This window comes from Mobula birostris, chromosome 16, assembly GCF_030028105.1.
Source record: "Mobula birostris isolate sMobBir1 chromosome 16, sMobBir1.hap1, whole genome shotgun sequence".
NCBI classification, from domain to species: domain Eukaryota; kingdom Metazoa; phylum Chordata; class Chondrichthyes; order Myliobatiformes; family Myliobatidae; genus Mobula; species Mobula birostris.
This window is the reverse complement of record NC_092385.1, coordinates 15,807,948-15,823,372: the sequence shown is the minus strand read 5'-3', so window position 1 is coordinate 15,823,372 and position 15,425 is coordinate 15,807,948. Positions and strand designations below refer to the sequence as shown.

The 15,425-nt window shown below is 40.2% G+C and overlaps 1 protein-coding gene across 2 annotated transcripts in view; it reads right to left on the bottom strand.

Annotated features, from left to right (window-relative positions):
* Positions 1–15,425, bottom strand: part of atg7 (ATG7 autophagy related 7 homolog (S. cerevisiae)) — a 180,458-nt gene that overhangs the window by 90,908 nt on the left and 74,125 nt on the right. For both annotated transcript variants that reach the window (XM_072280327.1, XM_072280328.1), the window contains 3 exons: positions 8,559–8,674; positions 5,062–5,137; positions 504–584 (listed from right to left, as the gene is read on the bottom strand). In XM_072280327.1, the coding sequence (XP_072136428.1) occupies positions 504–584; positions 5,062–5,137; positions 8,559–8,674 (273 nt within the window). The remainder of the gene's footprint in view (positions 1–503; positions 585–5,061; positions 5,138–8,558; positions 8,675–15,425) is intronic.

Sequence of the window (15,425 nt, the reverse complement as noted above, 5' to 3'; positions counted from 1 at the left end):
CCATGATTGTTCTTGGCAAATTTTTCCACAGAATTGGTTTGCCATTGCCTTCTTCTGGGCAGTAGTTTATTATTGTCAGATGTATCAAGGTGCAGTAAAAAGCTGTGTTTTACGTGCCACCCAGAGATCATTTCGTTATAATGGAATAGCACAAGGGAATACAATAACTGAATGCAGAATAAAGTGTTACAGTTATTGAGGCATTAACAATCTTCTATCTCTCCCTTTTAGTCAGCACCAACAGGACTTGGCCTTGTTTTATCACTAGCATTAACATCCTTCTCTGCCTCCTAAAGCACATTGGTTTTTGGCATGTTTCCCGTTTTACCCTAGTGCAGATATCAAGACCATTAACTCTACCGTTTTGTCTCCTCAGATGCTAGCTAGCCTGTTGACTATCTCTAGCATTCCCTGGTTTATAATTTTGGAGTTCCAACACCTGCTTTCGGATTGTAAATTCAGCTTTGGATATTTTCCATAAGCTTGGAAAAGAAAGTACTTACCACTGGCGAGCATGCTGTGCACTTATCAAAAGCCAAACTTGCTGGAAGGACGTTGTCAAACCTTGACAAAAAGCCACGTATCTGGAAGAGAGGGGCGATATCATTAGGTGCCGTGGTAAAGACTGGCTGGCTGGTGTTACTTAACTCTGTTGTCAACAGCACGTCTGTCAGAGAGAGATTCACAAGGCCAGGGTGGGTGTTTTGCTTCATTTGTATCACACACTATCTTCCCCTTGCTCTCCACATCCTTTAATATTCCTTTTTCTAAAATAAAGTATTTAATTCTTTAAACTATTGCAAAAATGGCACCTGTCACTCAACTGGTAGCCCTCTTGTTGTTGTGTCAGAAGACACTGGGTTCCAGACACATTCAGGTACTGCAGCAATGTCAGAGATTCCACCTTTCAAATAAACCGTAAGCAAGGCCTGTCTGCACTCTAGGATAATGTTAAACATTCCATTCTACTAACATAATTTGTCCTTGTTACAATTTACTTTTGACTTAACACGACTAAAACAGATTACCTGGTCACTAACACTTGCTTGTGAAGACACATTTGTTTTGCTCCAAGAGCAATCACTTTTCAAGAAATCTTCATTTATAAGATTATAAGACCATAAGATACAGAGAAGAATTAGGCCATTTGGCCCATCGAGTCTGCTTCGCCATTTCATCGTGGCTGATCCATCTTCCCTGTCAGTTCCAGTCTCCTGCCTTCTCCCGTATCCCTTCAACTAATCAAGAATCCAACAAACTCTGCCTCAAATATACCCAATGACTTGGCCTCCACAGCTGCCTGTGGCAACAAATTTGATAGATTCACCATTCTCTGGCTAAAGAAATTCCTCCTCATCTCCATCCTAAAATGATGCCCCTCTATTCTAAGGCTGTGCCCTCTGCTCTTAGACTTCCCCACTGTAGGAAACACCCTCTCCATATCTACTCTATCAAGGCCTTTCAACATTCCATGAGGTCTCACCCCTCATTCTTCTGAATTCCAGTGAGCAGAGGCCCAGAGCTCTTCATATGACAAGCCCCTCAATCCCGGAATCATTTTTGCGAACCTCCTTTGAACCCTCTCCAAGGTCAGCACATCCTTTCTTAGGTAAGGGGGCCGAAACCGCTCACAATACCCCTAGTGAGGCCTCACCAGTACTTTTTAAATCCTCAACGTTACATCCTTGCTTTTATACTCTAATCCTCTCGAAATGAAAGCAAACATCACATTTGCCTTCCTCACCACTGCCTCAACCTGCAAATTAATCTTCAGGGAATCCTGCATGAGGACTCCCAAGTTCCTATGCAAGGCAACACACAAGTGCAACTTCTTTTTAATATTTACCTAATCAGTGAAAGTGGAATAATTTCGCTCGACATTGTTTTCACAATCTTGTGAATAAACTCTCAGTTCTCCTTCAAACTGTCACTTTAATAGTCATGATGTTGTAAGCATAGAAACAGGCCCTTTGGCCTCCTGGACCTACGCTGGCCAGCAAGCTTATGTAATCTAAGCCCATTTGCCTGCATTAATTCCATATCTCTGTTCATTCAAGTATTTGTCCAGATGCCTTTTAAATGTGGTCACCCGTCTGGCCTTTGCCACTTCCCCCGACGGCTCATACCACGTATCAGTTAGTGCCATGGTAGTGTGGCAGTTAGCATGATGCTGTTACAGCTAGGGCCGGAGTTCAGAGTTCAATTCTGGCGCCAAGTCTCTGCACGTCCTCTCTGTGGAATGCCTGAGTTTGGCCTGGGTGCTCCGGTTTCCTCTCACAGTCTAAAGAGGTAGCGGTTAATTGAAAGTTGTAAACTGGCCCTTGATTAGGTTAGGGTTAATCGGAGTTGTCAGAGGTTGCTAGATCACTGTGGTTCAAAGGGCCTACTCCGCACTACATCGCTAAATAAATAGAGTACTCTCTATGTGAAGAATCTACAGATTCCTATACATCAACTTCCTTGCACATTAAATTTATCTCATAAGCCTAATTTTAGACACCTCTACCAAAGGGAAACTGCCTGTAGCTATCTACGTCCCTCATGATGTCAAGAATCTAAAATTGTACATTTTCTACAGCATTTATCATCTTCTAATACTGAACTCCAGACTACACACGTACTAGTTTCAGCCTCATTACCATGCTGTGTAGGTGTAACACACCTTTGCTTTAGTATTCTCTTCAGCATCCTATAAATAAATCTGCCTCACTGGCTTCAAATCCAATAAGTGTTTCAAGTAAATTAATCTACCTTCTTACGCTTCAACATGTTGCAATCATAGTGGCAGCAAACACATTTGCTTGATTGTGGCACCACCTAGAGTTAAGCGTTTTCTACTCCATCAGAGGGACTAAGTCCCATTTTATTCTTTGAAATATTTTCCATGTTTACAATGTTTAAACACAACGGAATGAGAGGTAAAGATTCTCTGCTACAATGGCAAAATACTTCTGGCGCCAAGGGAATTTAAAATGACCTAAAATCATCTATAAATATTCATCAAGTATAAAGAGAGTAGGAAAGACTATTATTTAAGAATATCAGTAGAAAAGTATAGATTTATTTTATCTGCAAATTAGTTATTTTTTCATGGATTTTTGGATCTATTCACATGGATCAAAGAGCTTCAATCCAGTGCCAAAATGGTCTGAATCACTATTGCAGAACAGTGGGAGCTGGGTAGATGTCTATAATTATATTATTTATAAGACATACGCCCTAGGTTGTAGCAGGTTGCAGACTTTGATTGACAGAAGCCAGCCCATTCATCGTAGTTCTTGGCCGAGATAATTTACTGCTTGGAGAAAGAAATTAAACAAATAGTTCATTACATAAAGCTTCTTTTAAAAGACCACACTACACATCTGTTTTTTCTCCCCCTTTGTTAAAATCTCTATATAATGCTTCTAGCTTTTGCATTCATATGCTAAGCATAGGATTATTCCAAGCATAAATTAGTTGATTGGCAAGCAGAGTGCCAGGAATACATGCCAATTATATCACAGAGCCACATGCCTCAGTGAAGTCCCACTGGACACAAATTGCAGTTTCAATAATCTTTCCTCATCCCTGGCATCCCTTCCATATCTCCTCTGTGGCTTTGACATCTTTCCGGAAGCAAGGTTTCCAGAAGTGGGATGGGAAAAAAAAGAACTGGCGAATTAAATGCAACCTTAGATAAATAAATCAAACAAAGGGAGGAGGAAAGGAGCCCAACAAATTGGGTGCTAATATCTTCCATGGAATATTAAACCGCTGGAACAAAGAATCAAAAAATACCTCAGAGAATCTAAAACTATCTTCACAAACACAAATTGAAAACATGGAATGATTTAATTTATTACTCACCCGTCAGTTTAATATTAGATGTGGGAATGTGACTGGAATTTATCTTTGGATGGAGTGACCGAGAGTTGAATAAGTACAAGCTGAACAATGAGTCAGCAAGCACTTGGTGGAAAGCAAAACATGCCTGTCTACTCTGATTTCTTTGAACTTTAGTGCAGAACTAACAAGGTGCAAAGTCTATGGGTGCTGCCTCATGGGTTTCAAGAAGAAATCTGATAAAAGTTCAGACAAGAATGAGACAATAATGAAAGGACATGGAGTGCCAGTGCTGGAATTTGTCTCTAAGAAAGGAAAATATCCTGTTCTCAAGTGGAAAAATAGGATGTGACATTTCCTTGGGAAACTGAATAAGAAATCAAATTTTCATCACCTATTTCAAGGTTTAGAACTGTGGATCCAAGTTGCCAGGTAATACTAAGTCATGAGACAAAGTCATCTGGGTAGATGGAAGCAAAAAACAAAATAAGGGTCAAAGCAGATTCAATGAACAGGCTGAACATTGGCAGATCATGTTCAGTCTAGGAACCACAAGGTCATCCTTTTAATCTGAGAAAGGACAGATGGTAACACTTTCCTCGTGATGAATGATGAGCGGCTACAATGAAGTGAACAGAGTTCAGAGCCCATGCATGTTGATGGAATGTTGGACTTTATCCCAGGTGAATGTGATAGAAATGGAAGGATGTGACCTTTCTGTTCTGCAAAAACCTTGATAAAATCCTTTCAGGGCAGCTTAGGTTAGACATGGACACTGAAATTTAGTCCACACTGGAATTCCCTTTGGAGAGTGAGATCCAGAACAAGGGGACAAAATTATAAAGGTCAGTGGGTACAATTGAGAGCCACCTTTGCTTAAAACCCACATCAAAATGCTTTTGTTACTGCACCCACTGAATATTTTAAGTTTTCTATTTTCAAGAACAATTTTCACAGATTTTTAATGAAAATAGCATTAGAATTATGATCAAGACCAATAGATTATCACGCAGAAGGACTGTTCTGCTTCCTAAGCAAGTTCCGGTCATTGTGCTTAGCACTGGGATCGAAATCACAGAATGTTGTTGGATGAATATTTTATGATTCATCAAGATTCCCCTAAAAAAATTAAGGCACCTCGAAAATAAGTTCCAGGAAATTTCCAAAAGTCCAATTGAGTTTCAAGTTAGCAAGAAACACCTGTTCCTAATACACTACAACAGAGAGATTACTCACCTGATGAGGGACAAGTCCAAGAGATGTTGGAGGTTCATTCAGTCGGTCATCACTGCTGCTAGCTACCGCATACCCACTGAAAATTCAAAAAGAGCTGGCAAGTGGTACTAATAAGAGATTTCACCTTAAATCTGGCTTGTTACAGCAAATGCAGGATTTTAAAAAAGCATACAAATCTTTATACTTCTCGAAAATAACTCTAACTTCTCATTTTTGGAGTAAATGCCTTCTCATTTCCACTTTAACCTTGCCCTCCATATAAATTTCCCAACTATTTGACTTACCATTTCTCCTAACATCATTACTCCATACTCCCATCATCTCAAAATCATTAATCATTGCAGCTACTAATTTGGTCAATCAACCAAATCCTTGCTTCCAACTTCTGACTCCTTAATTCCCTTTAAAATAATAATGCTCTCTCGTATAACCAATGCATTCCCAATACAGCCCTGATCGCCACTCCTTCAATTCTTTAACCTTTAAAACTTGAATTTATTTAAGCTATCTACTGCCAAATGTGGCAGGACCTTGTTAAGTATTTGCAAATTACTCCAGAGTCCTGGTCTCATCAGCCAAAACTACTCACTATGTTAGTATTACCCCAGAATGTAAAAACAACCTTGGCTTGCTTTTTACCTTGCAAACCTTCTCCTTAAAGCTCTCTCCTCTATCTCGTTCCCTTTCACTTCCAAGGTATGGGCTTCTCTTGCACTTACCCTAAAAAGCTCCATCCCCAAACTCAGTTTATTCTGTCCCATCACACCTCATGTTTCCTCCAGCTCATCTTGTTCTTTTCTCGATAACTCAATTTTTAATTGAACTGTTGACAAATAAGTTGCATTTTTAGCCCTCAGATTAATTAATAATACTTTCTGTTCTGTTGCTGTTCCCCTCCTTAAAGTTTGTTGTTAACTTCCTCTCTCTTCAAACATCAACCATCTTTGAAGTTGCTCCAAACCCTAGCTTCCCTTTCCTCTCCTTATTTCTTGACCATTAGAAAGTATCCATGTCCAATATTCTCAGAACTCGACATCTGAATTCCTCCAGTTAGGCTTTCTCTCCTGTTAGTGTCACAACAACTCACAAGGTGCTCTAATTGAATGTAATTATTTCCTATCCTTGTCTTCAAATTTCTCTGTCTCCATGTAGTCTTACCTTTGTAACCACCTCCCATTTATAGCCTAGGAATTTGGTCTTCCCCAATTCAAGCCTCTTAAATCACTCATTAAATTATTTTATTTATTGTTAATTATGTCACTGTTAAGTTCCTCAGTGCTAGAATTCCTTCTTTAAACCTTTCTGCACATTTACTTACTCTTTTACGACACTGGAGGCCATCTTTTCAATCAAGCTTTTGAACATATAATCAAATGTTTTTTCTATAGGTTATGATTAAGCTTATGAAGCATATTGTGCTGTTTTGTACATTGAATGCTTGAGAAAATTTAAATAATTGTGCAAAAGCTAAAGACAGGAGTTAGTAGAAAATATTGGAACTACCAAGTAAGGTAGGTAGCATCTTTGGTGAGAAAACAGGGCTGTCTTTTCATGGGGATAGATTTTCAGCAGAAAAGTGAAAAAGGGAAAAGGAGGAAAAAAACAAAGGCAGATGAGATCACATGTACAAAGAAGAAAGGTGAAAAGTGAAAGGTTGTTTTATATGTACATGGTAAAACTGATAGCAGCAGTTACAAAATTACAAAAGGAACTGTACGACTCCTTTCAACCAGGCTCATTGCAGACTTCTAGATTCGACATTCACTGCAAAACATTTGGTGTTTCTGTCATTTTCTGTTTATATTACAGGCTGTCAGCAACAGTTTTCCTACCATCATCGTCATCATCATTAACTGCCATGTTGTGTGATGTAAGCGATGATGGTCTTTCAATGACCATGATTGTTCTTGGCAAATTTTTCTACAGAAATGGTTTACACTTGGTGTTGCCTTCTTCTGGGCAGTGTCTTTACAAAACCGGTAATCTCAACCATTATCAATACTCTTCAGAGATTGTCTGCCTGGCATCAGTGGTTGCATAACCAGGACTTGTGATCTGCACCAGCTGCTCATACAACCATCCACCACTGCTCCCATGGCTTCATGTGGCCCTGATTGGTGGCGGGGCTAAGCAGATGCTCTACTACCTGCAGGCTAGAGAGTGCCACCACCCTGCCCCCCCCCCCCGAGTGAAGACAGTGAATACTGAAAGAATAATGAATATTGCAGTATCTGTTTTTTTTCCACAGATGCTGCCCATTTTTTGCACTGTTCGTCTTAATTCCAATTCTGAGCTAATGCGAACTTTTTGTTACAGCTTGCAGCTACAGTACTGATCAAGCTTTGGAACCAATTTTAAAAATAAGGTAGCAATGCTACAGGTATTGTCCATTTTGGGTATCACTGGATACAAGGAATTACAGCTATGAATAATAACACGAAAAGCTGGGGCTTTATTCTGTTAGATGGAAGATTGAGGGGTGACCTGACAACTTGGAAAAAATGGAATCTATGATTGAGGTGAATTGGTGATGAATTATGCCAAATCACTACTGCAATCAGCTACGTCAAATGGACTATAATGAGGAAAATTTGTGATGAACTATGTCAAATGGACAACAATGAGGCAAATTTGTGCTGGACTATGTCAAATGGACTATGATGAGGTAAATTTGTGATGGACTATGTCAAATGGACTACAATGAGGCAAATTTGTGCTGGACTATGTCAAATAGACTATGATGAGGTAAATTTGTGATGGACTATGTCAAATGGACTACAATGAGGTAAGTTTATGATGGGCTATGTCAAGAGGCTGTTGAGACAATGAAAAAGTCCACACTTAGGGAGGACATTTATGGAAAGCATTAGAGATGGTAGGAAAAAAAATCTGCCGCAAATCAAAGTTGAAGCAAGTCCTTAGAAAATTTGAAAACATTCATATTAAGAAAAAGATAAGGAGGATACAGGTGTTCGTTTAATCAAGTTAGCTCACATGCAGAAAACTAGTGCAGACATGATAAGCAGTTCAATCTACATCATTCAAAGGATGTAAAGACATTTTTTTAAAAACTACACAAGAACTATTAATGTGGTAGATTTTACTGATCTTCAGCTAACTGTAAACCAATTGTAAACACCCAGTTTAATTAAATTCTCTCCAAATCTATTAAACATTTAATATTTACTCCATTATTTAAATTTTTGCAAGAGATTAGATGAGATTAAATTTACATATCATGTTTGAAGCCTCCTTCTTCAAGCTGCTCTTTGAAACTTCTGACAAGGTCATCAGTCATGTACCTTTACACAGGTCTTTAAAATATTTTGCTAACGCAACTGCCAATTACTTTGAGTTTACTTGAAATGAACACAACTTAATGCAGTTCAATACTTTGTCTTCTGCAGTAGTAGACACAACTTTTAGGCACTTAAAACTCTTCAGTTACAATGCTACCCTGTTAAATATGGAATTAAACATCAAATACTTCAGCTTACCCTTCAGGATGTTGTAGTATAGAAACCATCAACTCCACAGCAAGCGCTCCAGCTATCATAGCCAAGCCAGGACGACTCACAGTACACTGCTGGTCCAAAGTGCGGTCTCTAGTTGACTGATTGCAAATAAAAGGAATCACGACAATGCCAAAACACTGCCAGAGATTTATTAGCAGTCAACATAGCTTTAGGATGGAAACAAGGCTTTTATTTTAACACCATAGTTAAGAGAAACAAAATACTCTTTAACTTTAACTTGTTCATCATATGTCATACTCCAAAGGGCTTCAAGTTGACCTGCTGTCTGCAGCTCACTCCTGGGAAGTGACAAAGACTCGCAGAGCACACCTACCTTTCCTTTTTTCCTGCTTTTATTGCCCTGTGGCCTTGCTTTAGTGATCAGGCCAAAAGTACATGGAGGGGGAGGGGGAGAGGGTCAACAGACACCAGCCCACACCCTTCTCTATGATAAGCACTCTAGAGTCCCAACAGACTGTAAAATCAGTGGCCCATTAAATTCAAAAATGAATAAAATGGTTCCAAGTCTAGGTCATGGGGTGAAACTGAAACTTTTTTTTGACAAGAGAAATCTGCTTCTTATTTCAAGCAGCAACAGACATGAATCTGTATGATGCTTTAAGAGGTCCACGGGGCTCTGACAGCTAAAAGTGAGCAGAATGGATGGGAGTCAATAAATTAACTGCCCCTAAATTTACATCTAAGTGCGTTTTCCATTCAGAAAACACCACAGAGTACAGTTATAGAAAAATACAGGACAGAAACACGAACTTTGGCCCATTTAGTCTGTGTCGAACCATTAAAACTCCCTAGTCCCATCGACCTCTACCAGGACCACAACCCTCCATACCCCTCGCAGCCATGTACCTATCTACACTTCCCTTAAATGTTAAAATTAAACCCACATCCACAACTTGCGCTGGCAGCTCATTCCACATACTAACTACCCTCTGGGTGAAGAAGTTTCCCCTTGTGTTCCCCTTAAACATTTCACCTTTCACCCTTAACCCATGACCTCCTGTTGTGGTCTCACCCAACCTCAGTGGAAAAAGGCTGCTTGCATTTACCCTGTTTATGTCTGTCTGCCTAGGAACCATATCCGATGCGGACTTTGGTGACCATGGTTTTCCATATAGATCTATCCTTCGTTTTTTGGATGACTTCCATTTCCTCGATGTGTAGCCACCTGGCTATGCTTTTGATGTACATAAGCCGAGGTCTTCCTCTAGGTTTGCTCCCCTCAATCTTTCCAGAGAGTATGAGTTTTTCTAGTTCATCTTTCCGCATGATGTGTCCTAGGAATCTGAGTTGTCTTTCTCTTATTGTTGGTATGAGTGATCGAACTGCTTGGGCTCTTCGAAGAACTTCTTCATTTGATGCGTGTGTGGTCCATGATATTTTTAACATTCTCCTGTAGAACCATAATTCAGTTGCTTCTAGTCTCTTTTCCATTGCTGGAGAAATGGTCCAGCATTCACTTCCATATGTCAGGATAGAATAAATGTAGCACTGTAGTATCCTGTTTTTAGTGTACGTGTTCATCTTTCTGTCTGTTAATATAGTCTTCATTTTTTGGAAAGCTTCTTTCGTCATTGCTATTCTGTAGCACTGTTTATACCCCTCATAATTTAAAATACCTCTATCAAATCTCCTCTCAATCTTTTACATTCTAGAGAATAAATTTCCAACCTATTCAATCTTTCCTTATAACTCAGGTCCTCCAGACCTGGCAACATCCATGTATATTTTCCCTGTACTCTTTCAATCTTATTTACATCTTTCCTCTAGGTCAGTGACCAAAACTGCACACAATACTCCAGATTAGACCTCACCAACATCTTACACAACTTCGACATAACATTCCAACTCCTGTACTCCGTACTTTGATTTATGAAGGTCAATGTGCCAAAAGCTTTCTTTATGACCCAGTCTAACTGTGATGCCACTTTCAATGAATTAGGGACCTGTATTCCCAGATCCCTTTGTTCTACTGCGCTCCTCAGTGCCCTACCACTCACTGTGTAAACCCTACCTTGGTTGGCCCTCCCAGTGCAACACCTCACACTTGTCTGCATTGCATTCCATCTGCCATCTCCCAGCCCATTTTTCCAGCTGGTCTAGATCTTGCCGCAATCTTTGATAGTTTACCTCACTGTCCACTACACACCCAATCATGGTATCATCCACAAATTTGCTTATCCAGTTAACCACATAATCAGATGACAAACAACAAAGGAAACAGCACCAATTCCTGCAGCTCTCCACTAGCCACAGACCTCCAAGTCAATCTACTACCACCCTCTGGCTTCTTCCACAAAGCCAATATCTAAACCAATTTACTACCTCATGAGACTGAAACTTCTTGACCAACCTCCCATGCGGGACCTTTTCAAATGCCTTACTGAAGTCCATGTAGGCAACATCCACTGCCTTGCTTTCATCAACTTTCCCAGTAACTTCCCTGAAAAACTCCATAAGAATGGTTAGACATGACCTACCATGGACAAAGCTGTGCAGACTATCCCTAATCAGTCCATGTCTATCCAAATATTTACATATTCGTTTCCTTAGAATACCTTCCAATAACTTTCCCACTACTGATGTCAGGCTCATCAGCCTATAATTTCCTGGTTTATTCTTTGTGCCTTCCTTAAAAGCAGAAGAAATGTTGTACCTTGTTATCCTTTTCCTCTTTACATATCTGTAGAATCCCTAAGGATCTTCTTCACTTTGTCTGCTATAGGAAGCTCATACCTTCTCTTAGCCCTCCTGATTGCTTTCTTAAGTGTCCACTTGCATTTCTTATACTTCTCAAGTACCTTGTTTGTTCCTACCTGCCAATAGCTGCCATGCACCTCCTTTTTATTTCTTTGCCAGGGTCTTAATATCTCTTGAAAACCAAAGTTCCCTAAACCTGTTATCCTTACCTTTTATTCTGACAGGCATATACAATCTTTGTATTCACAAAACTTCACCTTTGGTAGAAAACAGCCCGTCCCAATCCACACTTGCCAGATCCATCAAAATTGTCCTTTGTCCCATTTAGAATCTCAACACAAGAACCAGACCTATCCTTTTCCATAATTCCCTGATAGGAGATCAAGTATTGTACACTCTCTCATTGGGACTTCTACATACTGATTAAGGAAACTTTCCTGAACACGTTAGACAACATCTATCCCTTCTAGTCCTTTAAAATATGGGAGTCAGAGTCAATATGTGGGAAGTCAGAATCACCTACTACCACAACCTTAAGTTTCTTGCAAATGTCTGCAATCTCTCTACAGATTCTTTCCTCTAAATCCCAGGGACGGTTGGGTGGTCTATAATATTGTCCCATTAATGTGGTTATATCTTTCTTATTTCTCAGTTCCACCCATAAAATTTCACCAGCCGAGTTCTACATTCTGTCCTGACTGAGCACTGCCACAAGAACATGACCATAAGATACAAGGCCATTTGGCCCATTGAGACTGCTCCACCATTTCATCATGGCTGATCCAATTTTCCTTTCGGCCCCAATCACCTGCCTTCTCTCCGTATCCCTTCATTCCTTGACTAATCAAGAACCTATCAATCTCTGCCTTAAATATACATAAAGATTTGGCCTCTACTGCTACCTGTGGCAAAGAATTCCACAGATTCATCACTCTCTGGCTAAAGAAATTCCTCCTCATCTCTGTTCTAAAAGGACGCCCCTCTATTCTGAAGCTGTGTCCTCTGGTCTTAGACTCTCTCACCATAGGAAACATATTCTCCACATCCACTCTTTCAAGGCCTTTTGCCATTTGATAGGTTTCAATGAGGACACCCCTCATTCTTTTGAATTCCAGTGAATACAGGCCCAGAGCCATCAAGTGCTCTTCATATGACAAGCCATTCAATCCTGTAATTATTTTCATGAACCTCCTTTGAACCCTCTCCAGTTTCAGCACATCCTTTCTAAGAGGATCAAACCAGCACACAATACTCCAAGTGAGGCATCATCTGTGTTTTATAAACTCACAACATTACATCCTTGCATTATAAGAACATAAGAAATAGGAGCAGGAGTAGGCCATCCGGCCCATCAAGCCTGCTCCACCATTCAATAAGATCATGGCTGACCTGTCCGTAAACTCAGCTCTACCTACCTGCCTTTTCCCCATACCCCTTAATTCCCCTACTATGTAAAAATCCATCTAACTGTATCTTAAATATAAAAGAAGCCTCAACTGCTCCCCTGGGTAGAGAATTCCACAGATTCACCACTCTCTGGGAAAAAGAGTTTCTCATCTCCAACCTAAATCTTCTCCCCTGAATCTTGAGGCAATGTCCCCTAGTTCTAGTCTCACCTACCAATGGAAACAACTTTCCTACTTCTATCTTATTTATTCCTTTCAAAATTTTGTATGTTCTTTTCTAGTCCTCTTGAAATGAATGCTAACATTGTGTTTGCCTTCCTCACCACAGACCCAATCTGCAAGTTAACCTTTTGGGGATCCTGCACTGGGGATCCCAAATCCCTTTGCATTTCAGTTTTCTGTATTTTCTCTCCATTTAGAAAATAGTGAACCCTTTCATTTCTTCCTCGTCTAAAAGCCATCTTCCTTCTCCTGTAATCTAGGACTAACTTGATTTTCCCAATCTACCTGTATAGTGAAGTCCCTCATGATTACTGTAACATTGCCCTTGCAGCATGCATTTTCTATCTCCCATTTGTAGACAACATCCTAACTATTGTGTAGGGTTCTATATACGACTCCCATCAGGGTCCTTTTACCCTTGCAAGTTCCTTAGCTTTATCTGCAATGATTCAATACCTTCCAGTCCTGTGTCACCCCTTTCTAATGATTTGATTTCATTTTTTACCAACAGAGCAACGCTGCCCCCTCTGCCTTCCTGCCTGTCCTTTCGATGCAATTAAGCTTCCAGCTATAAACTTTTCAGCCATGATTTACTGATGCCTACTAATCTGCAACTGTGCTGCAAGTTTATCTACCTTATTCCTTATCGTGTGTGCATTCAGATACAATACCTTCAGTCCTGTATTCACCTGTTTCAATTTTGTCATACCATACTCAACCTTTTGATTACTAAATTTGTCTAAAGGTCTTACCAACATCTGCCTCCACAACCTCTCCACTAACTTAAACACGAGGAATTCTGCAGATGCTGGAAATTCAAGCAACACACATCAAAGTTGCTGGTGAACGCAGCAGGCCAGGCAGCATCTCTAGGAAGAGGTACAGTCGACGTTTCGGGCCGAGACCCGCTTCCTAGAGATGCTGCCTGGCCTGCTGCGTTCACCAGCAACTTTAATGTGTGTTGCTCTCCACTATCTATTCTGGCACTCTGGTTCCTATTCCCTTGCAACTCTGTTGTGACATTTTTCCTGATTAGTTACACCATCTCTCCCCCTTTAATCCCATTGTCCTCTCCAGGCTCTATCACATCTAAAATAATGGAACCCTGAAATACTGAGCTGCCAGTCCTATCCCTTCTGCAGTCAGTTCTCACTAATGGCTATAATATCATAATTCCATGTGTTGATCCATGCCCTGAACTCATCTGCCTTTTCTACAATACTTCTTGCATTGAAATATACACTCAAAATGTTAGTCCCACTACCTGTTCTGACACTCTGGTTTCCATCGCCTTGCAACTCTAGTTTAAACCTCAACCCCACCCCACACCGCGTGTAGTACTAGCAAATCTTCCCACTGGGATATTAGTCCCTCTCTAGTTTGGGTGCAAACCATCTCTTCTCTACATGCAACTTCCCTGGAAGACAGTCCACAATGATGCAAAAATCTGAAGTCCTCCCTCCTACATCAACTCCTTAGCCACTTGTTAAACTGTATAATCTTCCTATTACTGGTGTACTTAGCATGGCTAGCAATCCTGAGATGACAACTCTGGAGGTACTGTCCTTTAGATTTCCTAATTCCCTGAACTCACTTTGCAGAACCTTGTTCCTCTTCCTACCCATGTCATTGGTAGCTACACGGACCAAGACCTCTGGCTGCTCACCCTCCCACTTCAGAACGCTGAAGACTCAATTCGAGATGTCCTGGAACCTGGCATCCAGGAGCAACATATCATCCAAGAATCTCGTTCTCGTCCACAGAACCTCCTTAGTTAATAAATGCATCAGTAATCCACCACCCATTACCCACCACATCAAAGTGCAACTTTGTGCATATTAATGCCTCTGGGCCTTGAACTTTGGTGTATTCTGCTTTCCCTGCAATTTCAACAAAATCCTCATCTTCTTAGCCATCACCTAATCACATTGATAGATAGCAGATTTTAGTCAAACTGATAAGATAGCAAGCTCTAGTGATCTGAAGTAACTCTGAACTTCAAATTATCTTCCATGCAACAAAACAGTTTAAACATCAAAGAAGAACTGAACCTAAGGCTATTTCTATTCAGGTACATTACTCTGGTTTCCAATATAATTCAAATGGCAAGACAGAATAACTACACCAGAGTGGCATAAATTAAATAACAAATCTGAAAGTAGCAAAATGCCATACAATACAAAACTATGCAAGATAAGTCTTTATGCCAATGGTTCCCACCCTGGGGTCCACGGGCCCCTTGCTCAATGGTCCATGACATAAAAAAGGGCGGGAGCCCCTGCTTTATGCAATAACTAATCCCTGTATGCTTCAGTTGCTGCAATCAATGTTAATGTGCTTCTGCACTGTAATCTCTCTCACCTGCAATGAAGAACTAGGTAAGGAAATGCTGTACAATGATTAAGGCAACTAACAACTACAAATCTATGGAATAAAATTATATCCCAAACTCTCCTTAAAATGCAAATCAGAATCTTTACAATAACCTTGCTTTTTTGTTGTT